At 36.5% G+C, this 26,413-nt stretch overlaps 1 protein-coding gene across 4 annotated transcripts; it reads right to left on the bottom strand.

The window, feature by feature from the left end:
* Positions 1-1,246: 1,246 nt before the first annotated feature.
* LOC132117551 (gamma-aminobutyric acid receptor subunit alpha-1-like) lies at positions 1,247-26,413 on the bottom strand. 4 transcript variants are annotated; one of them, XM_059526911.1, is made up of 10 exons: positions 25,959-26,413; positions 24,144-24,244; positions 21,544-21,650; positions 17,681-17,748; positions 16,118-16,338; positions 15,324-15,406; positions 14,782-14,925; positions 13,249-13,401; positions 5,853-6,055; positions 1,247-4,804 (listed from the first exon to the last, which is right to left on the bottom strand). In XM_059526911.1, the coding sequence occupies exons 2-10, from the start codon at positions 24,221-24,223 to the stop codon at positions 4,487-4,489; spliced, it is 1,377 nt and encodes a 458-aa protein (XP_059382894.1). In that variant the 5' UTR covers positions 24,224-24,244; positions 25,959-26,413; the 3' UTR covers positions 1,247-4,486. The 4 variants fall into 4 exon arrangements, with proteins under 4 accessions (XP_059382894.1, XP_059382892.1, XP_059382893.1 ...); XM_059526909.1 differs by lacking the exon at positions 25,959-26,413 and adding an exon at positions 25,293-25,610; XM_059526910.1 differs by lacking the exon at positions 25,959-26,413 and adding an exon at positions 25,193-25,326.

The following is a 26,413-nucleotide window of genomic DNA, read 5'->3' as shown; positions in this document are numbered from 1 at the left end:
TTTGAGAAGACGAGGTGAGCACAGGAACGCTCCACTGAAGGAGCACCATGCTTATGTAACCGTCCTGAAGCACACCTCAGCTGCTCTGGAGGAAGAACAAGCAGTGCTTCACCTGAGGAGGGGGAACAGACTCATCTATGGGTCTCAACCAATTAACACTCCATCACCATAAAATGAACTGATTCTCAGAGCACATTATGATTGCCTGTGCCCTGGAGATGACTGGAAGAGAACTGTAAGTACTGAGAGAGAGAAAAAAAACTATTAGGTGAGCTGCAAAAATAAATTTAGTTCCTTTTTTATATTAGGCAGCCTTAATTACTATATACTTACATTAAATTGCATTTATGGTAACACTTCTACAACCTACACATAGGAGCCTGATAAAAAAGCAAATTTTATAAGAAAATTTCAAACCGCGCTTAGGGAACTTTTGCATCTGAACTCTTCTTTTTACTAATACAAGAATAATGTGAAAATAAACAAAAGACAGCACAATAAATACATATAAAGAATTTCTTTGTTAAAACAGATAACTCTTGTTTTCTTTTAATTTTCAAAAATTGTGTTTCTTTATTGTTATCGTGTTTTATTGTGCTGTATTTATTTTTATTTTTTTAACCCAACTGCAGTTTGATTGAGATGAATTGAAATGCAGGGTGAAAAAAACTTGACTTTTGAAAATGGTTAAATGTTATCTGTTTTTGCAAATAAACTCTTTATATATTTATAGAAATATAACAAACACATATCCCAAATGCACCTGACTGATGTCTCGTCATTGCTAAGGTTTTTGGCATCAGCATGACATCAGAGTAAGTTTGCATGCATCTGGAGGGCAACACATCCATGAGACTGCAGCAAAAGCCAGTCAGTTTTCAGCGAATCGTGTTGCTGCTGTCAAACAAAGGTTGTTATTTCTATCGCTCACTACTCTACAGCTCACTACTACTGTGTTGCTTCTTCTCAGGCTTTAACCAAGGGTGCATCTTTGGAGGACAGCTGTCTGATTTGATTCACTTTTGTCAGATTTTATAATCTGCACATGGATTTGTCTTCTGTTTTCCTCCTGTTTGAACAGGTGTTAGTGCATATTCCTCTATGTGCTGTGGTGTAGTGTTCACACTGCATTAGCTACTGACACAGCGTCTAATGAATCTCGTTCCCTACTCAGGGATACCCGTAGAAAACTTAATGCAAAAATATGCATCAAGCAAATTAAAGCAACAAAAACGACCAAAATGAATCGATTTCTTTTTTATTTTATTGTATGACTAATGAAGATAATCAAATTCTACAGGGCCATAACATTTAAGAAAGCAAACTTTTACAAAGACGATTTCCCAGTGTACAGTACAGAATAAATCATACTTCGCCTCAGGACTTGTGCACATTGCTGACCGTTTATGCACATGTTCAACTTTTGCCAAGCACAAATGCAGTGTTGGATTTCTTCAGTACATAGCAAAATCAAAAATGTTACCACTTTTACAATCTGGTATGTATATGAAATACTATAATCTCCCATAAGACAAATAAAGTAAAATTACAAGTTCTTAATCCATAGCACAGGTCATCAAAAATATATATTATTAGATGCAACAAAACAATCTAAATATATCTATTATTCGTTGTGTAAATAATATAATACATAAAGCTGAAATGTTCTTTTCAATCTATCTTTTTTTAATTTATTTTTGTATTGCCACATTACCCTGTCTTTAAAATGGATTATTCTAGATCTGAAACACCCGTCTTTACATGCTTTCAGAATGACAAACAGTCATAAACAGCTAAATAGGGTGAACAGTTCCTAAATGACTTTTTACAATATATACTGGAAACAACAGTGGGGAGGGGTGTGAAGCTAATTAATACGGTTCAAAGCTACCCTTGCATAGCACAAAGCTGACTACATACATATTGAATATGCCTATAATGTGCAAAATGCAAGAGGTTGGTACAAATAAAATGTTGCATCTTTAGAACAAGTATCATCATGGAATGTGTGTGTGTGTGTGTGTGTGTGTAACTGTGTGTGTGTGTGTGTGTGTGTGTGTGTGTATGTGTGTGTATATAGCATAAGTGAACTCATAATTTTACCGCATTCACAAAAGTCTGGCTCCAACGACTGTGCATTTACATACTGTTTCACACATATCCCAGAATCAACTTTCCATCTTTGCTCAATCTGGCACAAACTCAGCAAACTCTATTCTGTCAAAAAGCTCTTTGTGAAGATCAGAGAATTAAATAAAGAGGGATAACACAACATTTATCTGCATCACAGAAAATGTGAGAGAGATACTGATCCAGTGTCATACCCCAAAAACATAAATTACAAATTGTGTCTGTGTGCACATTATTTAAAATAAACAACAACAAAAAAAACAACAACAAAAAATCAAATCGACAAAAAAAAAGAAGAGTAATGCCAACTTATAAGAGCTTCTTATTTCAGGCATTCATAAACATACCAAGAAGAGCAACTGAATTTAATCCGAATGTTGTGCCTTTTATCACTCTCCGTCACAAAAAAGCCCTTCCTAACCTATATTGCTACATCAAAGTAAAGTATGATAATGTCAAAGTTCCTCATTAAAGAGAACTTCTTCTTTTTTTTTAACTCTCAGTCCAAAAGTAGAGAGCATACTCTTTATAAGTTTGGTTTCTTTTCAAAAAGAGCAACTGACATGCCACAAACATAAAGAAATAAATAAAATTGGCATTGTTATAGCACTACAAGACATATTTATATGTAGAACAGTGTATTCACATACATGGCTAATCGCTAGACATGTGTTCTTTTAGTTTTCATTAACGAGCAGAGACAAACATGTCTGGAATGGAATATATGTTCACTATGGGCTGTGAGACAAAAGGCAGTGTGGCTGATACTTTCTTCAGTGATGTTTTTGAAAGGTTGACCATATCTAATTTAAAGAAACAAGGAGAGCACCTTCTAAGAAAGTGCCCTCTTAACTTGCAAATATATACAAGGCACTACTCTTGATCCGCTCGGACTCGTTCACTTTAAGTGATGCTAGCGAGTAACCCTAGTGCCATCATTTATATATCCCATATGCACCCGCCACAATTTCTCTTTTAAAAAGCATCTACTAAAATAAATAAAGAGTATTTTAATGCTAAATATAAAATTGCATTCCGACACCAAGACAGACGTTTACATTCTTTCTAAGCATCTACTTTAGTCCCTCCTTAAAATACTAGTTTTTACTTATATCGGCACACGCATAATCATCAAAAGGTAAATCAAAACTAGTGTCTACTGGATCTAGAAAACAAAAAAACATAAATAAAAATAAAATCAATATTCATATACACAATGCTCTCTCTCTCTCTCTCTCTCTCTGTCAAGCACTGAGTTTGTACCTTGTAGTTACATTTAGCAAAGCTCAAAATTAATATTGACATCTCTAAGATTTTATAATATTTACATGAAAACAAAATAAATAGTATGCTTTATGATATACACATGAACCTTTTCTCTACACTTGTTATATCCAAGAGTAAATGATTGTTTTTTTCCCCACTGAGACATGTTTTATTGCTGTTAATGGAATCCTAGTAGAATATAAGGTCAAATAACAGAACACAGGCTAAAGAGAAGAAACAGAGGAACACAGGACTGTTTAAAACTGGGTATTCTGCATCACCCATGCAAACGTATTCCATGTACATTGCTAACGTAATGCAAAAACATATTTCATGTTAAAAAAATCTTAAAAGAACAGTTCACCCCATTTTATTATTTTTTTTATTTCTCCCTCATGTTGTTTTAAACCTGTTTTGTCTGTTTTTTCTTTTAGAAACACAAAATTAGAAGATTCTTCAGAACGGTTACACGTACAATAACGCCAACAGCACATATGTCCAAAAACAAACAAACAAACAAAAAAAGACAATGTGAGCGACATAAAAAAATAAAAAAAAACTGCATACAACATATATATTTCTAAGGGGTGAGGAGCACATCAGAAGACTTGGAATAAAGTGCGTGATTTGCGAAGACTACGTTTAATTTTACGCTGCGTGTTGTTGTTTTTCACAAAAACTGCCGTTATAACAGAAAGAGCAAAGTGTTTTGTGTTCAGCAATAGCATACAGGATTGGAACAACACAAGGGAGCGTATTTAATGAAAAGGATCTTCTTATGGGGGTTAACTATTCTCTAAGGAAAGAGTTTTAAACTATAATTCTATGTGCATTTGCAGAATAGCATTCTCTTAGGTCTGATATACTGTGTCTGTTTGTATATATAGTATGAGTTTTCTTCCAGTGCAGTGGTTTGTACATAATACAATCCCTCTCGTTATAATATAGGAAGATACAGTAATGTTAAATATGTCGACACAAACTTGAAAGTGGGAGCTTGACTATCATTGAAACAAATCGCTTCGCTTCACATTTTTGTCATTGTTTAGAAACATAAGAAAGAAAAGAGAGAAAAACCGGGGCGATAGAATTAGTGTGGCTGCAGGGCGCCCTGTAATTTGGGTTTTTTATTCAAGTAAGTTGCCCAATACACCAAGTTAAAGGTTCCGAAGAGCAGCGGGAAAGCTATTCTGGCGATCCTGTCGATCTTGCTCACGCTGTTGAAGGTCTTCTTGGCCTCGGGGGCTTTGGGTTTTGGCTCTTCCTTGGGCTCGGTTGGTGGAGGGGGGGCACTTTTAGCAATAGTTGCCAAACCAGGGTCTCTGGCAATGTTCGGAGCAAACGTCGTCGCCGTCGCAGCCGTGTAGGTGTTATTCTTTTTCAGCAATGACTCCTTCTTCTTCTTTTGCTGTAAAGAAGGTCAACAGTAAGTATGTCATCAGCTCTTACTATTGCTGGTATTTTTGATACCTAACTATAGCATCATTGAGTATCGTTTTGTTCATAAAATGCGCTACAAATGAATAAAATATACAATAACAGATACAATATATTTGATGCTATAATTAAACTCTAGATCATATTTGAATGAAAACAATTACTGTGCATGATCTTCTCACATTAATGCAGATTTGACCGGTGGATGTCGATTGTGTAATTATTAATTATTAGAAGAACATGTCTTATTATTATGAAAAACTCAATTATTATGAAATAAGAAATTGTATCATTATGTGAAAACATTCATTTTTTTACAAGATAATTATTTCCATATAGTAAGTCAATACAATGCATAGTCCTTTTGTTGAGATGTTAGATCATTACTGTCTCTAAATTTCACAACATTTAATTGTAATTATGAGAAAGTTTCTCATTATTATGAAATACAAAGTCATAATTATAAAAAAGTTTCCTATTATTAAACTGTTTTAGGTTATTTTGGTGACACTTTACAATAAGGTTCATTAGTTAACATTAGTTAACTACTTTAGTTAAACAAACTAAGAATGAACAATAGTTCTTCAGCATTTATTAATCTTAGTTCATGTTATAATTTCACCATTTACTAATGCATTATTAAAATGTTGCTTGTAAACAGTTAATGTACTCTGAATTAACACAAAATAACAGTCAACAACTGTATTCTCATTAACTAACTTTAAAAAAGAATAATAAATACTGTAATACATGTATTGTTCATTGTTCGGTCATGTTAATTAATACATTAACTAACATTAACTAATGGAACCTTATTGTAAAGTATTACCATATTATAAGTCATTGTCCTAATATATTATACAGTAAATGTAAACACGATACACTGTCAGTGTATGGAAAACAGTAACTTCAAAATATCATGAGAGTGAGAAAATTACAAATTACAAAACAAATCCTTTATTGATGTATGACTAAAACTTTTTTCTCCGTCGTTTGTTTGAAAACTGAAATGGTTTTACCTTTTCGGGCACCACACTTTTCCCGTCCCAGGCGTACCCCCTCTTGGTGAAGTAGTTTACAGTGGCAAACTCAATCAGAGCCGAGAAGACAAAGGCATAGCAGACGGCAATGAACCAGTCCATGGCTGTGGCGTAGGCCACCTTTGGCAGAGAGTTTCTCGCGCTGATACTCAAGGTGGTCATGGTAAGGACAGTGGTCACTCCTGCAGTGGACAAAGCATGAGAAAAGCGCTTGCATTTAACAACTATATGTCAGGTTTTAATCAGTCTGTCAGAAAACGTAATAGTGTTTAATAGTAATGGGCCCCTTTGGTCTTCAGAACTGTCTTAACTCCTATTTTCAACAAGGTAATCAACAAGGTTACGAAAACATTCCTCAGAGATTTGGGGTTATATTAACATGCAAACACAGGCTCACTGGAAAAACGTGCCTCTTGAAACCAACATGGAAATGACTGAAATTTAAATTGCATCTTTAGAGCAGAAAAGTGAACAAAAGTGTACTAGTACAAAAAGTGATTTCGGTCTATATAGCAAATTTTGCCCCCATTACAACTATGAGGGGGTTGATTAAAAAAAATTATAATTCCACTTAAATTATATTAAACCTTACTGTGTGTTCACACAAGACGCGACTTGCGCGAATAAATCTATTAAAGCTATTCGCGCGTGGTTGGACGCTTGAACGTTTTGAGTTTATTTGCTTCATTCGAACGTGAAATTAACTTCAAAACAGACACAAATTCGCATCATTGGGGGGCTTCAGCCAGTTGAGTTCACGCAACATTGTGATTTCAACCACTATTTTTTTGGATAATTTTCAAAATATTACTGTTATCATGTCATTGAATGTAGTTTTAAAGGTATTTCAGGCGAGAATGTAGTTGTTTAAACCTCAAATCTGCTGGTTATTTATAAAGACAGAGCCTATTTAAAAACATGTTTCGCCGATTTCATAAACTCATTCGCGCGAATCGCGTAGCAGGTTGTCTATTCGAGTCTTTGCATTGACTTAACATGTAAATCACTCGCGCGTAACGCTTCATTTGCATCTGGTGTGAACGCACCATTAAAGTTCTGAATAATAAAGGGCGTGGCCACTTGAGTGACAGGTGGATTGTCCTGGTTCATAATTCAAGAATCCGTGTTTTTTTTTTTTTGAGAAATGTAGGTAGAGGCACGTATTTCCGATGAGTCTATGTTGTTCATATGACAGCATCTCTGTTGTAACAAGTTGCTATTTGTGATGCCATTGCCTTTCTATAAACTCAAAGTTGAAATCTCCCGATGTTTAAGAATATTTATGGTATGCACTGTCAAAAATGGATATTAGTATGATAAAACAATGTTTCATGTAGCTACTCTTTAGCTGTTTTAGTCCTTAATCTATCTATATGTTGAAAATAATCTAATTTATGTAGCTCACAGCACGTATCTACATTTAAGATTCATTCAAAGCTACATAAAATGACTGTAAATGTTGTATTAGAATGCAACATGAATTCAACAACTACTTCTTTGCACAAGCATGTCTTTCAGACGAACACTAGCCTATATTAAAACATTTTGGTGACTCTTACCGCATCAATAAAAGCCTTCCAAAAGAATAACTGCAAATAAATACATGCTCCTGGTTTCTGCTGTTCCATAGATGTTCTAGTAACATTAGCATACTCTGTCACTAATTCAGTTCAGAGATAATTTATACTGACCTACATGAAGTACAAAGAACTGCTGAGAGCTTTTAATGTTTTGTGACCATGGTTCCTCAAAGAGATCCTGTAATGAGGCAAGATCTCCAGCAGACAATGCACTCAGTTTTCTACACAGTGTTTCTATACATTTTAGAACATATTTTCAATGTGAACTGTGTCGGCTGGCAAACATTCGTTATTATGAATTATGTGTCCTGATTAATGTAATTAAACTGAAATTGTAGTGCATATTTTATTACTGCTATCTCTTCTGCTCAATACGTGCCTTCATCCTGAATCAGGCTGATCCTCTTGGCAAACACTGATTCTCATCGCTGCATTAACAATGTTTATCTGTTCTTAAGCTACAAAAGTAATACCAGAGAAAAATAACGCCTCATTTGCTGTTTGCTTTCACATGACAAACATGTCAATAACGTATCTTTGGTACTTCAGTACTATTCATAATAAAAATAGCTAAATATTTAGGGCAGATTTTGCCGAAAGTGTCCATGTGAAACAATGCTGTAAAGATACACCCAAAGGTAAAGCTCTAATTAGTTTAGTCAGCATGGTTTTGAAAAAATTCCACTCATCTTGTTTAAACACTGAACATTTGTTAAGATGATCTGTATCCTTTCACAAAATTTTCCTTGACACACAACAGGATAAGAGCCAAATTAAGGAACAATGAATAATGATATTGCAACAAAAATGAAATTAAGTCTCAAAGGTGTTCAGTAATGTTGTTAGGGAAAGAAAGCCTGTGGAGACTATAAATGATGGAGAAAAAAAGAGCTAATTTTCTTTTTGGCAAGCATGTAATATAGCAATAAAATGTCGATAAAATTATAATTTTTTCTTTCTTTCCTTTACTTTTTTTTTGATCCACGAAGGGGGAGATGGGGGAGTGTTCAAGAAACATGTCTGAAATTATTATTTTTGCTTTTCTGTTTGGTAATGAAAATAAAATAAAATAAAAAACCTGGAGAAGATTCTAGATGCTTTTTCTTTTTCTTTTTATATATTAGTGCTGACAAATGATTAATCGCAACTATTAGGGCTGGTTATTTAACATGTTAATTATATTAATTAATTATGGGGAAAAATAACACATTAAAATTATTAACGCATTAGACACACTTGCCCTGGCCCAGACCTCTGTGGATCATCTGCCATTTCATTCAGTCGACTGATGACTAATATGAGGCAGAGCATGGGGCAAAATGCCCCTTTTTAAAATTTTGTCTCATATTTACATCACGTAGTTAAGAAATATCACACGAGCTGTAGGCTAAGTGCAATATCACACTATGTGTGTTTATATGTGTATTAAAATGTTTCTGCCCTTTTTATTTCATTTATCCATTAATCAAAAAATATTATTCTTTTTTTTTAGTAATTAAATTTCAATGTGTATTTCAATTTTTTCTGCCCTTTTAAATTATTTAATTTATAAATTAATAAAATAATAATAAAGTGTACAATAAAGCACAATCAAATCCTTATATTATAATCACATTGCACTTGCCGATTGTCCTGCAGGTGATCACATAAATCTTTCTTCTTACGATGCACTTAGGGCTTTATGATTACTCCAGAGCACCTGTAGATCTACGATGATTTTCAAGTGCTACTTAAGTTACGATGCTTTTGGGAAACAGACCATTATATTAAGAACAGTTGAACGATCGTTTTTACGAACTTCTTAGGCTTACGAAGCTTTTGGGAAACTCAGCCCTGTTCATCCTCGAGCAACCCACAGTGGCATTTAATTTCTTAATCCATGTTTTGAACAAATTTGGTGAACCATTTGGCGTGTTGAAACACTGGCACATGCGTTGGCTTTGAAGCAGCGCTGCACAGACCGATCGGTGTATGACATCACAGTACCGCGAGAGTGACAAGGAGTCGTCTGCTCTCTAAAGCTCTTGCGGTTCTTTGATGCCACACACCGATCGATCTGATGGTGATGATCCGCTTCAAGCCGAAAAAGCCTAACGATTCAATGAACTATTCACAAAGAACCATTTACTTCACTCCTGAATGAATCAGCCATTTGAGCGAATCAAACGAATGAATAAATGACTCGATGACTTAATAATTAAGACATTACCATCACCTACTGGCAGCTTTAGTTTATTAGAGTATCATTTCATTAAAGAAATAATTTAATAATTTCATAGTAATAATAATCAAAAAATAAAGTTATAGTTCACCTAACCAAAAATGACAATTTTGTCAACATTAACTCGCATGGTTCAAAAGAGTATATGTAATAAACTTTATCAAACTAAATATTTCTTGCTGAATCTACTTTTTGTAATCTCTGTTTGATGCTTTGCACAAGAAAAGACTTTAAATGATCTTTTAGATAGAGTAATTTCTCCAAATTTGATGTGCGATTAATATACATATATATGTTATATTTATATATTAAGTAATTAATTCTGTGAGTTCCTTATGTTCTATTAAACACTTTAACATCCTTGGCCTAATTTCCATATTACTCTCAGAATTGCATGGTAAACTTGTTCTTGGTGTTGAAGATTACTTCTTAAAAGGGTCTTTTCAGCAGCTTTGTTTGGGTGGAATTTGAGTTTTGGCTGTCTTGAGTTATTTAGTCATTCCTCTCTCTCTCTACACTGATAATATCGTCTCAACAATGTTATCCTGGTCTTGAGACCTATCCAGAAGCAATAACCTTCTCTCTGGTTTAATTTGCTTTGAAAACCCCAGGTCTCCGGAGTAATATCTTCAGCACAATATGTTCAGCCTTGTGCTGCTGCTTCTGTGATATACAGGTAGATCCCCCATGGACCCATAATACTGGTCATCATTTTCCTTTAACATCATAGTCTTTACTGACTTCTTCATACTAACATAAACCAAACTATCGGCTTTATGCTTTGTTATAAATCAAATTATGAACCAGCAGGGTAGTTTACCAGCGTGTTGTGCTATCATAGAGATTTACACCATTGTCTAATCTTAAAGGGATAATTCACCAAATAAGATTTAGCAAATGTTGATGAACTGGAACTGTACCCTTCGGATAAGTTTTCCCATCAATCAAGCATGTACAGAAAAAAAAGGTACAGAAAATAATTAAAAAACTGTTTGTACGATTGTACAATTTGATGTTTCCATTTTAAGCCTTTCTCAACCAATTCTGATAACATTCAGATCCACAAAGGGGGATCTTGCATCCCCACTATTTATGCTCCCTGTATTTATTCAGTTAAGTGCTTGTGTCCTAACACTTGTTAAGGTTGCTCATTTGAGATGTAGTTCATGTAGTTCAGTTTCGTGAATCAAGATGTTGTTTCTTCTGGAGGCAAATGACAGAAAACTTTCCTCAAGATGATGCGCTAAAAAGCTGACATTATGGGATACCCTTCAGGTGTGATGAGAGAGAATTTTTATCCTAGTTCATTAGCTGATGGCATTAATTGCCTTAAAAGAACGCACCCTCGCCATTACTTCTCAGATCTCTTTTCTTCAGGAAAACAATTATCTACCCATGCAATCTTCAGAGTTTCATTGTGTTTCAGCAACTCACTTTACGTGGAGTTTATGTTCCTTTAAAGTGGAATGCTGTTTCTTTTTGAGAATGGAGAAAGCTTGGCCCGTCACAATGGTTCTGTCTATGTACGTTCGTTTTGTAATCTGTGGAGTTTGGCAGTGATGCTCTACCTCCACGAGTGTTCAGGATGCATGGACCGATTTGTTTCTTCAGGCTATCAAAATTTGGCTCGTGAAGTTAATTGCTCCATGGTTGATTCTGCTATGTCTGCTCTATGGTGGTTTGTACATGATACTGAGACTTGCATTTGGGGATGAATTTCACTAGTTCCAGTGTTTCCATTAGGCCTGGCCTTATCACCTTGTTTCTTCACAGAGAACATGGACACTGCTCTGGCTCCATTCAGGCTGAATGGCATGCGTGTTTCTAATTACCTCGAGGACTAGCTGATTTTAGCACAGTCTGGGAATTTTAGCCAATGAATATAGTAATTTTCATATTTAATAAATGACTTGCGCCTCAGAACGAGGAGATGAAACGCAATAAATGCAGTCAATGCTTTCAGAGGTGGATGCTGCTGTTTGGCAATGCAGTTATGGAACAGTTCAGGGAGGCAGTTTTACAGAAATACTTTGATAACAGACTTTGCTCGAGCATTTCAGAATGACCAAAACATTTCAGACGCTGTGGAACGAGATCGGTCCCGTGGTTAGTCAGGTTTTGCCATCCCATAGTGTAAAGTCACATGACGTTTTTGATGCACATGGAGAAATTGACTTGGTAAATGCGTTTCCATCTCCCATCATTCACATTAACCCTTTTCACACGTCAAAAACCACCTCAAGCAACTGTAAAAACTTTTTTTTTTTTTTGCGGATTAAGGGATTTTTTATCAGAAATGTAGCAATTTTTATCACTCGTTTCAGATGTAGTACTTCAAAATGCACATAAAAACAGGGTGATGGAAACACAGCTACTGTCTATTGACTCAGTCCAGCCGTATTTAGCCTTTGTTTGAATTGACTCAGAGCTAACCTAACTCATAATGAATAATAGTTTCAGTGGTAGGCTGAAAAAAGAAAAACCAACTTGTTAGGCTATTTCTCTCAGCTGTTAAAGTGACGTTTATAGAATAATTATGAATTGTAGAATAATTGTGTTATCTTGAAAAAATAATTTCTTAATTTCTGTCAGTAGTGCAAAATCAGTTATGAATATTTCAAATAGAATAATGTGATGTGAAAAGAGAGAGAGAAAACAGGAACAGAAAAGGGTTCATTCAAACTTGGGCCAATCAACCAGGCAATGGTGCACAAAGTTATTGTAAAAGCCTTTGCCAACAAGGCACTCTTCTTTTATTATTTTTCCCAAGAAAAAGTAAACAACAAATCACATCCTTGGGCCCTTGGATATGTTTCAATCAGAGTGCATTTGTGAAATACAAGTTAACAGAATTGAGAATGTGAATATAGTTTTGCAAAGCTACAGTCAAGCTACCCAGCAAGAACTAAGGCACAGACAGCTCTCAGAGGCAACTTTTAACATTTGTCTGAGATGCCAACGCTTGGGAATCCAAAGTGCCCAGTCAGGAGACTTAAATCAAGGTTAACCCGACAAGCTGACAGAAATCTCTCCTCTCTGATATGTGTTACATAATACATCACACAGAATTCTCCTGGCACAGTTTAAAACTTTGAAAACTGTTGTGCTCACTGTCAAATTAAGGATTTAAGATTTTGCAGTTTGCATGCTTCTCCTAAAAAGCACAAGCAATCGGTGCATGCAGCCTTTTAATAAAGTATTGAAGAAAACATGAGGATTTCATTAAGCTGTAACTGGAAATGGATAATTTTTTAAGACCAAATAAATTTGAGCTAGATCCTTGAATCCTCTTCTGTTCCAAATCCTGCTGACCTAGATATCGTACAAAGGATTTTCAGGATGTGCCTGAAGCTGAATACCTTAATCAGAAAGGCTTGGATGATGACTTCTAAACAAATAAATAAATCATTTTTAAATAATTTTGCCATTGTTACAGATTCAGACCCAAATACTAAAAGTGGCTTTGCTTCACATCCTGAACAATTATGCTTGATATTTGGTCACACCTTAGTTTGGGGACCAGGTCGCACTATTAACTATTTATTTTATTTATTATAACTCAAAGGACACTCACCAAACACAGTTCTGGCGGGGACAGATTCCCTGTTGAGCCAGAAGGACACCTGGGACAGGATCACGGTCATGATGCACGGCAAATATGTCTGGATGACAAAGTAACCGATCTTCCTTTTGAGGTGGAAATGTGTTTTCATGACAACATACTCTCCTGGAAGTGAAAGAGAAGGAGATTTTTTAATAAACATTAATTAATGCGTATATTAGGACAGTCAGTTAAACATGTTAATTTACCATGGTTCATTATAAAGAAATTAACACAAAATGAATGCAATTAATCATGCTCCCTAATCCATACGTGCAACAGCAGAGGCACAGAATGAGACTACTTCACAGAGACAAACCTGTTTTCTAAAACTACTTTGTCTAAGCAAAGATTACTCAACTTCTATAACAGATCTTCATTTATGCATGATGAACTATAATACACAAACAGATATCATGTAGTTATTTAATTGACTATTTCTTTACTCTATTTTATAGAGTACTGCTTATACAGTATGCATGTGTTATTATGGCAGATCATGCATTATTCATTAATCACTGCACTGCACATTTTTTGTTTCATGCTTTTCCGTGGATTGTCCATATTCACGTGTATGGAAAACATCATGGAGTTTAAGCACTTTATGTCTGATGCTGCTAATCTGCACCTGCATTTCCCAGATGGGAACAAATATAGTACCATATAGTGCTCATATGTGTTTTCATCTGGAAGATGTGATATTTAGAGCATGTGCAAATGCTACAAAATCATTCTTAGTTAATATAAGAGCAATTCAGGAGACGCTCATGTTTTAGAATGCATATGAATCTGATGTTTATCAGATGGTTTATATGCAAATATGGTGCTTAAAATAGAACATGTTCTATGATGCTCTTTTCACATTTCAGTATTGTGCTTACTGAAAAGCAAAGTATGATTTTTGAAATGATCAAATCTGGAACATGCTACTTTGGCTAAACTTATTAAAAAATCAGCATCCAGTCAAATGATAAACATCCTCTTGTCACTTAAGGTGCAACATTTAGATTGCATTATTAAAATGTTTGGAATGCATATGTAACTGTCTGTAAATTACTTATTTGCCAAACAACTGCAATTTTCTGCAAATCTGAGACAATTCCAGAGAGATTCAGGTGAGTGCATCCACATCAGCTTTGGCGACTGAATCGTCATTATTGTTCTGCGTTCTCATCGGTTTGTTGGCATGTTGGTGATTTCATGTGTATTCAGGAAATCAGTCCACAAACTCCTCACCCAAGCACAAAAACGTGAAACATTGTAACTTTATATCGTCATGTTGCCTCAAGCAAAGAATTTCGAAACTTCACTGAAAACTCTTTTGACAAGTATGGCATCACAATACTATTTATTTAATAGTTACTAATTAAAGGGCAATTTATTTGATTATATTATTCAAATTATTATACATATACAGTATATTGGAGCATTCTACTTTGGCTAAACTTAACCATAAAACATAACCATAGGCTTAATTTCTAAGCATCAGAGGGTGGAACCACGCACCTGTGCTGGACTGCACCACACCTGAGTCCACCGTCTGTCCCATTAAGTCATACTGGTTGAGCCTAGAGCCATCGTCAGCCACGACCACAGACTGAGCCGCCCCTCGTGTCCAAACGTACACCACCTCAGCCCTCGTGTAGGCATCTGACAAAAACAAACAACACAGAATCAAGCGTCACTTGTCAGCCGTATACTGCAGCGGATTCTCAAGCACAGCGGAGACGCAGCAGACGCTGAAATATTTAGAGCCTCATGGCTTTGAGTCACAAGCTTGTTTTTTATTCATGTCCCCCCCCCCCCACTCTTCCTCCAGTGCAGATGCATCTGTTCTTTCTCTGCGAGGATTAGTTGGGTCGAGGAAGAGCTCGCTAAATCAGTTCGACTGGCTGAGTGGACGCGTTGTGTGATGTGTTGTGTCAGAGATGATCTCTACGCTCTGTGGGCCTAAGAGAGAGTCCCCATCTGCTCACACTACTAAGCCTGGAGACTCAGAGTAATATGTGAACTTTCAACGGAAGCGTGTATAATGATGCAGTACTTACAGCTGCCGAATTTGAGAGGGCAAGCATGGGCATCCATTGGGAAGTCCTCCAAATGCATTGGACATTCAGCTCTGACTGTAAGCCTGAGACAGATAGAGAGAAAGCGGGATACAATATTATAGTCAGTTAATTAATATACATTTGATACATTTGGACAGTATAAGGATAGATGGATGTGTATATAATTGTTATTTAGCAGTGTAAAGCAATGCATTAATATGGAAATCCACTGATGTGCTGTTGCTGCTCGCCCATTCTGAATTTAAAGATGTAACCATACATTTGTGGAACGCAAAACCAGTCTTAAGGTCCGTTTTTTTATTTTTTTTATTGGTATTGACGCTGTACATCATCTGAATAACTAAGCTTTCCACTGATGTATGGTTTGTTAGGATAGGATAATATTTGGCAGAGATATAACTATTTGAAAATCTTTACTGCTGCTGTTGCTCCTGTGGCTCAGTGGTTGAGCATTGCATTAACAGCGCAAAAGGTTGTGGGTTTGAACTTCCATCATAAGCTACTAATTAAGCAGACTTAAGGATGCTTTATAACGTGTCGTCCTAATGTGTGCGTTAGTCCCCTGAGAGGCTGAGGTCCATGTCATGACAAAATTACACTAGCAATCCAAAATATACATTTATAGACTAGTGCATATATTTATTTTATATGTTGAATATGTTTCTATACTGAGTGAGACACATATCACTTACATTATAAGGAAATGACATGAAAAGGTGATCAGATACACCATCTGTTCTTGCTAAGCAGAGGAAAATAAGCAGCAGCTTCACCTCATGGTGTAAAGCAGAGTTCCTTCCTCTTTGATCCGCAGAAGTTTGTTAGGCATGGTCATGTTATGGGCGACTGACTTCTTTCCGTTGTGGAAAAACGTGTCGGGGGTCCAGATTTTGCTGGCCATGAGATTGTTGAGACGGAGCACTGCCATGGGACCTTTGAACTTCAGCCTCTCGTCCTTCCAGCTCTGCCTGAAGAACACATCGATGGTGTACTCCTGCAAGATAACACAGTGTTTTCTCTTCCCATACATGAAGAAAGGCTACAAATGATTGACAAATTCTGTAGTTTTAGCCACAGGTGTTACAGTATATTTAAAAGAATACGTTACACTCTTGTGATACAATTATGGGTCACAGTTACCAGCTGCTGTCAAGCTCCTAATAGACCAAAATAAGTTCCTTTTTCATTCATCCTCAAATGCTTTGAGGATTCTAGCCGAGACTTTAGCTTTTGTGCCGTTATTTCACTAAAACTGCAGTCGTCAAGAGGAGCAATGAGTTTTCTGAAGCACTGGTGGTCATAATTAGCGGCATGAATCATTCTAACAACTACTGATCATCATAGCTGTGAGCATTTATTCATTTTCACATGATCATGCATTATGACAGAGATACAGCCGGATGTTCTACGTAGAGTCACATAACTAAGCAAAAAAATAAAGCAAATAATAAACACCTACACCATTTGTAACTGGCTTTATGAAATCAGATGACTTGATTTTTACTTGCATGCTTGAATAATATGTAGAGTTACTTAATGACTTATGTTTGGCAGGAGAAATGTGATTCGATCCAGTCAGTATCTGATATTCTGCAGGATACGCTGTTATGTTATTAAAATATTAAAAGAGTACATTTCCCTAATCAAGTATATACAGTGGCTCCAGATTGATCATGAAAGACATACTGAATAATATCTGAATGACAACACTATTTATCACACCAGGTGGCATCTGACGACAAATAATGCTACAGCTTTAATCAGAAACAACTTTACTTTTCCAGTCATTTTTACATTGTCCAGGTGGTTTTTATAGACGTTCATCTCAAGTTTACCCAGCGATCACAGGTTCATCACAAGATTTATGAATATGTTCCATTAATGCTTGAACAAACAAGTGTCATTTTATGTTTTCATGGTTTAAAATATTTTATTTAGTTTTCAGTTTGACAGGCATCTATTGCTTAAATCGAATCTAATCATAAATAAATATCACTTGGTATTTTATGTATTCCAATACTAGATTTTGATTCTATATATATTTTTTTATTCTTTAAATTTTTTGTCCCAAATTTTTTTTTATTATTCTAAAGAGGTAATTAAAATATGTGTTATGGCATTATATTAAGTTAGTCACACAAGTTTACTTCCACTATGATTGAATAATGGGTCTGGCTTGCACATTTATGATTAAATAACCACATTTCAAGCTTTTCAGGTAAACAACAAACAAACAAACAAAACAACAACAACAAAAAGATTTAAGTATGTAAATGACTCTTCTGAACAGTGGCTACACAGAAAACATGACATTTATAAAAAGTAAAAAGTTTTACCATGTCATGGTCTGAGACCGGCCCAATACTCGTCACAAAAATGTCAGTCTTGACTTCGGTTACACGCTCTGTTGAAGCAAGAAATTAGGAATTTGAGTGTCAATCAGTGATGGTCATTATAATATTCACACCTCACTATAACCTGTAAATACTTTGGTGTCATTTATGTGGAAATGCACCTTACTTTCTTGCCTCAAAGAAAATATCATGTCTTTGTGCCACAGAACGATGACTGATGTTGACAGAAGTTGTTAGTCAACATCACTTGTTATTTATGACAAGTTGTCACTTTGTGGGCGCTAAGTTAATGCTAGTAAGGTCAAACAGATGCACTGAAAATTAAAAATGATATGCCGCATGTGTGAGGAGTTCCTTGCCAACTCAATGAATCATTCAGTTACGTTCAAAGCTAATTTATGTCAGGTGTTAAATGATCTGCATTTATGTGGAAAACAGTGTTCAGTAGATGTGATTTGTTCAGAACGAAACTGCTCTCTACCATCGCCTTCATCACAGTTTTGACGAGGCATTTAATGTCTTTCAATGACCATACTTTCAAAACGTCTTTTAATGTCTGATCTCTTGCTTTCATTACAGTTATACATAATTTATTTCTACATGATCGCATGATCGTTTCACTAGATTGTTGTAACATGTTTAGCAAATTGTATACATTTTAAAGGGATACTGCTCCCCAAAATTTTTATTTTATCACTAATCACTTACCCCCATGTTGTTCTAAACCTGTAAAAGCTTCGTTCATCTTCAGAACACAATTTAAGATATTTTGGATGAAAACCGGGAGGCTTGTGACTGTCCCATAGACTGCCAAGTAAATTACACTGTCAAGGTCCAGAATAGTATGAAAAGCATCATCAGAATAGTCAATCTTCCTTCAGTGGTTCAACCTTAAAGAATATGAGTTGGACGCAAAGAGAGAACGCTATTCTGTGTCAGCCACATCGCAAGGATATGTTTTCTATGTGTATTTTCGCAGTAATTTGAAAGAAAACAGCATATCCTTGTGATGTGGCTGACACAGAAGAGCGTTCTCTCTTTTACTTTATAACATTAAGGTTGAACCACTGATGGAAGATTGACTATTCTGATGATGCTTTTCATACTATTCTGGACCTTGACAGTGTAATTTACTTAGCAGTCTATGGGACAGTCACAAGCCTCCCGGTTTTGTCCAAAATATGATAAATTGTGTACCAAAGACGAACAAAGCTTTTACGGGATTGGAACGACATGGAGGTAAGTGATTAATGACAACATTTTCATTTAGGGCAGGAGTATCCCTTTAACACGTTTTAATATTAATATTAAGAAATGTGGATTGCGTACAAGTAGCACTCCAAATAAAGTTTAAATCAGTAAGTCTCGAGTGATATGTCAGCAAATATGTCAATATATATAAACTATACTTAGTATTAAATAAATGTATTTTAAATATAATACACAACCACTTAATATAACAACCTTATAAGGTATTATATATGTGTTTCAGGACCTACTCATTGTCGAAATCATACTCTAGATTTAATACTGTCATATGGAATTGATGTTGATAGTGTTGAAATTATGCAGCCAAGTGATGATATCTCAGATCATTATTTAGTTTTGTGCAAAATTCATATAGCCAAAATTGTAAATTCTACTTCTTGTTACAAGTATGGAAGAACCATCACTTCTACCACAAAAGACTGCTTTTTAAGTTATCTTCCTGATGTAATTCCTTAGTATATCCAAAACCTCAGAACAACTTGATGATGTAACAGAAACTATGGACTCTCTCTTTTCTAGCACTTTAAATAAAGTTGCTCCTTTACGCTTAAGGAAGGTTAAGGAAAACAGTTTGACACCATGGTATAATGAGCATACTCGCACCCTAAAGAGAGCAGCCCGAAAAATGGAGCGCAGCTGGAGGAAAACAAAACTAGAGGTATTTCGTATTGCTTGGCGGGAAAGTAACCTATCCTACAGAAAAGCATTAAAAACTGCTACATCCGATTACTTTTCTTCTCTTTTAGAAGAAAACAAACATAACCCCAGGTATTTATTCAATACAGTGGCTAAATTAACGAAAAATAAAGCCTCAACAAGTGTTGACATTTCCCAACACCACAGCAGTAATGACTTTATGAACTACTTTACTTCTAAAATCGATACTATTAGAGATAAAATTGCAACCATTCAGCCGTCAGCTACAGTATCACATCAGACAGTGCACTATAGACCCCCTGAGGAACAGTTCCACTCATTCTCTACCATAGGAGAGGAAGAATTGTATAAACTTGTTAAATCATGTAAACCAACAACATGTATGTTAGACCCTATACCATCTAAGCTCCTAAAAGAGGAGCTTCCAGAAGTCATAGATCCTCTTCTGACTATTATTAATTCCTCATTGTCATAATGATATGTCCCCAAAACCTTCAAACTGGCTGTTATTAAGCCTCTCATCAAAAAACCACAACTTGACCCCAAAGAACTAGTTAATTATAGACCAATCTCGAATCTCCCTTTTCTGTCCAAGATACTAGAAAAGGTGGTATCCTCACAATTATGTTCCTTCTTAGAGAAAAATGGTATATGTGAGGATTTCCAGTCAGGATTTAGACCGTATCATAGTACTGAGACTGCTCTCCTTAGAGTTACAAATGATCTGCTCTTATCATCTGATCGTGGGTGTATTTCTCTATTAGTTTTATTGGATCTTAGTGCTGCGTTTGACACTATTGACCACAACATTCTTTTGCATAGACTTGAACACTTTGTTGGCATTAATGGAAGTGCATTAGCATGGTTCAAATCGTACTTATATGACCGCCATCAGTTCGTAGCAGTGAATGAAGATGTATCATATCGATCACAAGTGCAGTATGGAGTACCTCAAGGCTCAGTACTAGGGCTGCTACTCTTCACGCTTTATATGTTACCTTTGGGAGATATCATCAGGAAACATGGTGTTAGCTTTCACTGTTATGCTGATGATACTCAGCTCTATATTTCTTCATGGCTCGGTGAAACACACCAATTTGAAAAACTAATGGAATGCATAGTCGATATAAAAAACTGGATGACGAGTAATTTCTTACTGCTAAATTCTGAAAAAACAGAGGTGTTAATTATAGGACCTAACAACTCTGCTTGTAATAACCTAGAACACTGTCTTAGACTTGATGGTTGCTCTGTCAATTCTTCGTCATCAGTTAGGAACCTAGGTGTGCTATTTGATCGCAATCTTTCCTTAGAAAGCCACGTTTCTAGCGTTTGTAAAACTGCATTTTTCCATCTAAAAAATATATCTAAATTATGGCCTATGCTCTCAATGTCAAATGCAGAAATGTTAATCCATGCATTTATGACCTCAAGGTTAGATTATTGTAATGCTTTATTGGGTGGTTGTTCTGCACGCTTAGTAAACAAACTACAGCTAGTCCAAAATGCAGCAGCAAGAGTTCTTACTAGAACCAGGAAGTATGACCATATTAGCCCGGTCCTGTCAACACTGCACTGGCTCCCTATCAAACATCGTATAGATTTTAAAATATTGCTTATTTCTTATAAAGCCCTGAATGGTTTAGCACCTCAGTATTTGAATGAGCTCCTTTTACATTATAATCCTCTACGTCCGCTACGTTCTCAAAACTCAGGCAATTTGATAATACCTAGAATATCAAAATCAACTGCGGGCGGCAGATCCTTTTCCTATTTGTCGCCTAAACTCTGGAATAACCTACCTAACAAAGTGCTGTTACATCCATTTGAAGATGTACGTTCAGAAATCTCCCACATGGCTGAAAACTGGGACACAAATGTATGATGTGAGAAATCCTCAGAGAAACTTCTTCACGTACCTCCGAGCCCAGGCCTGAGACGGTTGTCGTAGCCATCCAGGAGGCTGTCCAGAATCCTGGTGAAAACTGTGGTGTTGTCTTTCTGCTCATCTGCGCTTTGACTGGAACTGACAATGCAAAACAGACGTTTGATTCAAAACCCAAAGTCACCAGCAAAGGGCAGCTATAACATACCCTGATGTGTAAAATCACTGCAACACCCTCCTCGGGGTAACTCTCAAACATCCAGCCAGTTTAAAGAGAGTTTCCAAAGCAATAGCCTGCAGATAAGCAACAAATCTCCTTCCGTCTTAGGAGCAAAGAGGAATATACACAGGAACAATGCATTATTAATTAGCTAAAATACTCTTTTAGATGCAAATAAGCATGAGTTCTGGCAACACGAAGCCAAATCCTAAAAGACAAACCCATGAACTCTGTCGCTCATTAATATTTCAGACAATGCTTAGGAGCAAAATGCAGTTTAATCATATAGTGCAAAATACTACTTCATGAATAAGAGCCTGTGAGGATGGTGGCCAATTTGACCGTCTCTAAAAACAATCCCCGGCTGGTCGTTCATACATTATTGCTTGCTTTTTTTTGGTAATCATTGACATTCTTTTCCTGCTGGCAGGTACCGGACCACAAATGCGACTGCATACTCAATAATCACTGTTTGGTGTTTCAGAAATAAGCTTGGCATGGAAACAGATTTGAAGGAGAGGATGAGGTCATCATGATTAGGTAGCATGGACGCGTTTCCAAACAGAGAAAAGAGAGAGGGAGAGATGTGACAGACCCCGAATGAGAGAGAAATGCAAGTTGTGTCCTGTGGTTTCGTATTATTGCCAGTAATCCCACTATAAATCTTCCCCTAAACCAACATGGACAACTATCGAGTCAAAGCAGTTAAATAAGATTTAAGCTCAATTGTCAGATGATATATGCCCGCTGTCGCTGAGAAGAACAGCGCATGCTTTTTCTACTCATTTCAATCAGTCTTAATGTCTCCCAGCAGAATTTCCTTTGTGGAGTCCAAAAGTCTGAGAACACTTTGGTGATTTTAATAAAGAAATTATGTACTATTTCTAGGTCACCAAAATTAAATGTAAGCAAATTTTGATGTGGACCATTCCATTCTACAAAGGTCAGATTTATTTGCTTTAATTAATACAAACATTTTCACATCATATTGATTTGAAAAAAAAAAAAAAAAACTTAAATTTTTAAATCTAAATTTTTGTTCTACAATAAAAAAGCAAAATAGAGGCTTTTTCACAAGTAGTCTCTCACACCTTTGGACCTCATTGGGTTCTGGCTCAAAATACAATGAGAATAAAAATAAAATGAGAAGACTTCCACCCTCCCCCATCTGCACAGAGAGACATACACACACATGCACACAGACCCCATGAGTGACACGGAAAAGGGGTCATGAGAGGAAAACGCAGTCTCATATATTACGCATGCATCCCAGTATAACACTCACCGCATGCTTGTAATGTCAGCCTGACCCAAAATTACTCTCTTGCCACTCTTACCTCTCATAACTGCACAAGAATTTAGAGCTCAGGGCATTTTTAGATATTTTGGCAGATTTAGGAACCATACAGACATGAATAACACACTGCAAAATCCATGTGCTTATGAGCAGCATACCGATCTCCATTAAATATTGTGCAGCAACCCCATCTACAGGTCATCTGAACATCAACAGTGTGAATGCATGTTGTCCAGAGCCATGGTGCTCTCACAAATAACACCCTGTATGCCTGTGGCATTTTTAAAGTATTGTTATAAAATTTTCAAGGGAGTGTCAACATCACTGTGACGGTCACTTGTCTAAACGTATAAAATATGTCTAAAGCAATAAAAATGCTGCATTGCATTTTGCAATTAGTATTTCACAGCTATGATTTCTGTAAAATAATGTAATATTATGCATGATTAAAACTCATCTCCGCCTCCCAACATCTTTATGTATTATTATAAACAATAATTTATCTGTGGCATGATTCTCTGCTAACAGTACACATTAATCTAAGCTGCATTCATCGAAATATAAACTTGTTAATATTACACTTTTAAATTAAAACTTAAGAGCGCTTTCAAGCCAAATCCTCCCAAAGAAATATTTATGTTTATTTACAAACCTTTGCATTTGTTCTTACATTTAAAATATTACATTTTAATATGCATATATGTATATCTATATCTTACTTAATGTTTTTGTCTAAAGAAACTAATTCACTGATGTTGCTAATGGATTACGGACATGCGCACAGTTTTTTTTTTTCTTACTTCACAATGTATGTCAGCAATATTCAACCGTAAATGAACAGCACTCCACGAAGCAGTATAGCAGTAAAAGACTGCAGAATGAAAAGCTTAATGATAGCTTCATTAGCATGACATCCTTTTTGAAGTCTGAGGTTCTGATTCAAGTTAACATTGTAGATTTAGATCAAAGACTTAAATTTAGATCAAAGTCCTCACATATTAAACTCAACATTATTGTAACTACAGCACAGAGAGTGTTCTTTATCAAAAGCAGAAAATGTGTTAATCATTCCAAGATGTGAGTGAAATATGCACCAACGTCAGGTGCGTAAACATACCTTTTCCCAGCCAGAACGCTGGACACCAGTAAACAGGCCCAAATCCAAAGCCAAGCTGCTCCTCTTCCACCCCACATCATTCTCCAAAGGATGAATCCCCACTAAAGAAGAAGAAGAAGGAGAAAAAAATACATGAATTTAATAAATCCTTACTGGAGCGGAGATAAGAAGAGAGGTATATTTGTTGTGTGATTGGTTGATCCGCAATAGAGTAATGCAAGACACTTCATACAATGCATTTAATCATCTAAACACAAATCCCATAAAAGCACAGTACCCTATGCCAGTTTAACAAGTGCTGAACAAAATGTTAATATTTCCCCCTTTTAACCTTTGAGATATAATTCAAAGCCTGAGCATATTTACTGGAGGAATACTGTGCTCTGATGTAGTCAGCTTACATATAGTGTAGATTATTACTACAGCAATTATATACATGATCAGAATTGAGAGTAAACAAATATCACAGATTTGCATGACACCATACGACAGTCATTACGTATGCCACAAGACCCACTATGCAAATCCTCAATGTTTAATCGCACTTAGCCATTTTAGAATATTAATATGTGCTCATATACATAAGAATTTGCATAAGAGTTCTATACACATAAAAACACAGGGAGCTTCCATTCCGCCGGTTAGCACTACGCATTAACATTACATACACAATCAGCGCGTTAATCCTGCATTGACATCATTCAAAATGATTTACAGCTTCATGTAAAACCTTGATCATTTGCCGAAGCTCTCTCCGTGATGCCCACATTCAGATCGCACGGGATATATTTAGGCAAAATTCCCCGACTTCCCAGGGATTATAATGCTTACACAATCCCTACCGTTCACACTTTTGAGTTCTGTCGCGAGAGTGCATCATCAAAAGCACGTCTTAAGGTATCTCGTTATTAGTAGCCTATCGGGCGTGCGCCTCAGGGTTGCTCCTAAACGTGTAGTAATTCAACTGGAGAAATTAAGCAAACAGTGCGCACATCGCCAAGTTCACAGCAATCATGCGTACTACAAACATCATGCAGAGACAAAAGTACCTCATAATCCATTTTAGGTTTCCATGAATACGGCACTACCTTTATGCAGTTGCGATCCCTCAACCCCCGGTTTTACAATATGCAAGACGCAAGCACTTACGTTAAATCGATTGCACCTTAGCATCAAACTTTTGCACACGTCTTTTCTGTCTGGATGCGAGGAGATGATGCTCTGAGTTGTGAGCTGTGCTGAATTTGAGCTCGAGGCTGCTGCTGATGATGATGATGCTGCCGAGCGCGCGCAGCTCTCGCGCACTCTTCATCGAAACTCTTCCCGGTTTACAGCAAATTAGTCATCTACCAAGCCCAAATCCACAAGAATAAAGCTTTACTACAGCAGCACACTGGTGCTATGTCGCTGAAACGAGATCGCTTGAGTGCATGGCGATTGTGTTAGCGGTGGTAGCAATCTCACATCGAAAGTACAATCCGTACCATTTTTATATTCAGCACAATTTCACTTGCGCTGCTGTCGACTTAATCTCTTTCAGGGGTTGGAAAATCAAATCCGCTTACATTTTTTTTTCTTTCTTTTTTTTTTTGCCCAGATCTCGCCTCTTTCGTGCTATCTTGCGTTGCGGTAGAACAACAATACACGGCGCATCGTCTCCGTCACAATTAACATGCTATTAAATATATCACCAACATTGTTGAGCGCTGCCACGTTAAAGGCATGCCAGGCATGCATGCAATAATATGCACGGCAATCCGCGGTGCATGCACACGCACACAACCCCAAATAAAGTCAAATGCATGCATTTCTCACCGAAAAATCCCGATGGCTCGAATCTTTCCCAAAATCAGCTTGTAGCAGTGTCTCACCCACCGCCTGGAATATCGCACACTATGATTTTTTTCTTCTTAAATCAAACGCTCAGGGAAGATCCGCAGTCCTTACAGCGCATCTGCAGAGGAGCTTTTCTGATCATTTGCGTAGTGAGGACACAAACTAAAAGCCGGAGGGTGTTTTAAACGTGACATTAACGAGGAAAATAGCGCAGCTTATTAGAGGCCACGTCGCGAGCATCGATCTCCGCCTGCTGGGTGTTAGAGAGCGATGCTGGGGCGATCTGAAGCATTAGGACAGCTTTCATACAAACTCCACAGCGTCTTGACGTTTATGCGTCCGTGTGCATGCTTAACAAGAGATGACGACGAGTTTCCTATAGTTCCACTTTAACCTGATGCAATGCGAGCAACAGCTGCAACACAAATAGGCTA

Source organism: Carassius carassius, chromosome 36, assembly GCF_963082965.1.
Source record: "Carassius carassius chromosome 36, fCarCar2.1, whole genome shotgun sequence".
NCBI lineage: Eukaryota > Metazoa > Chordata > Actinopteri > Cypriniformes > Cyprinidae > Carassius > Carassius carassius.
Note: the sequence above shows the minus strand (reverse complement) of the source record. Positions and strands in the feature narration are given on the sequence as shown.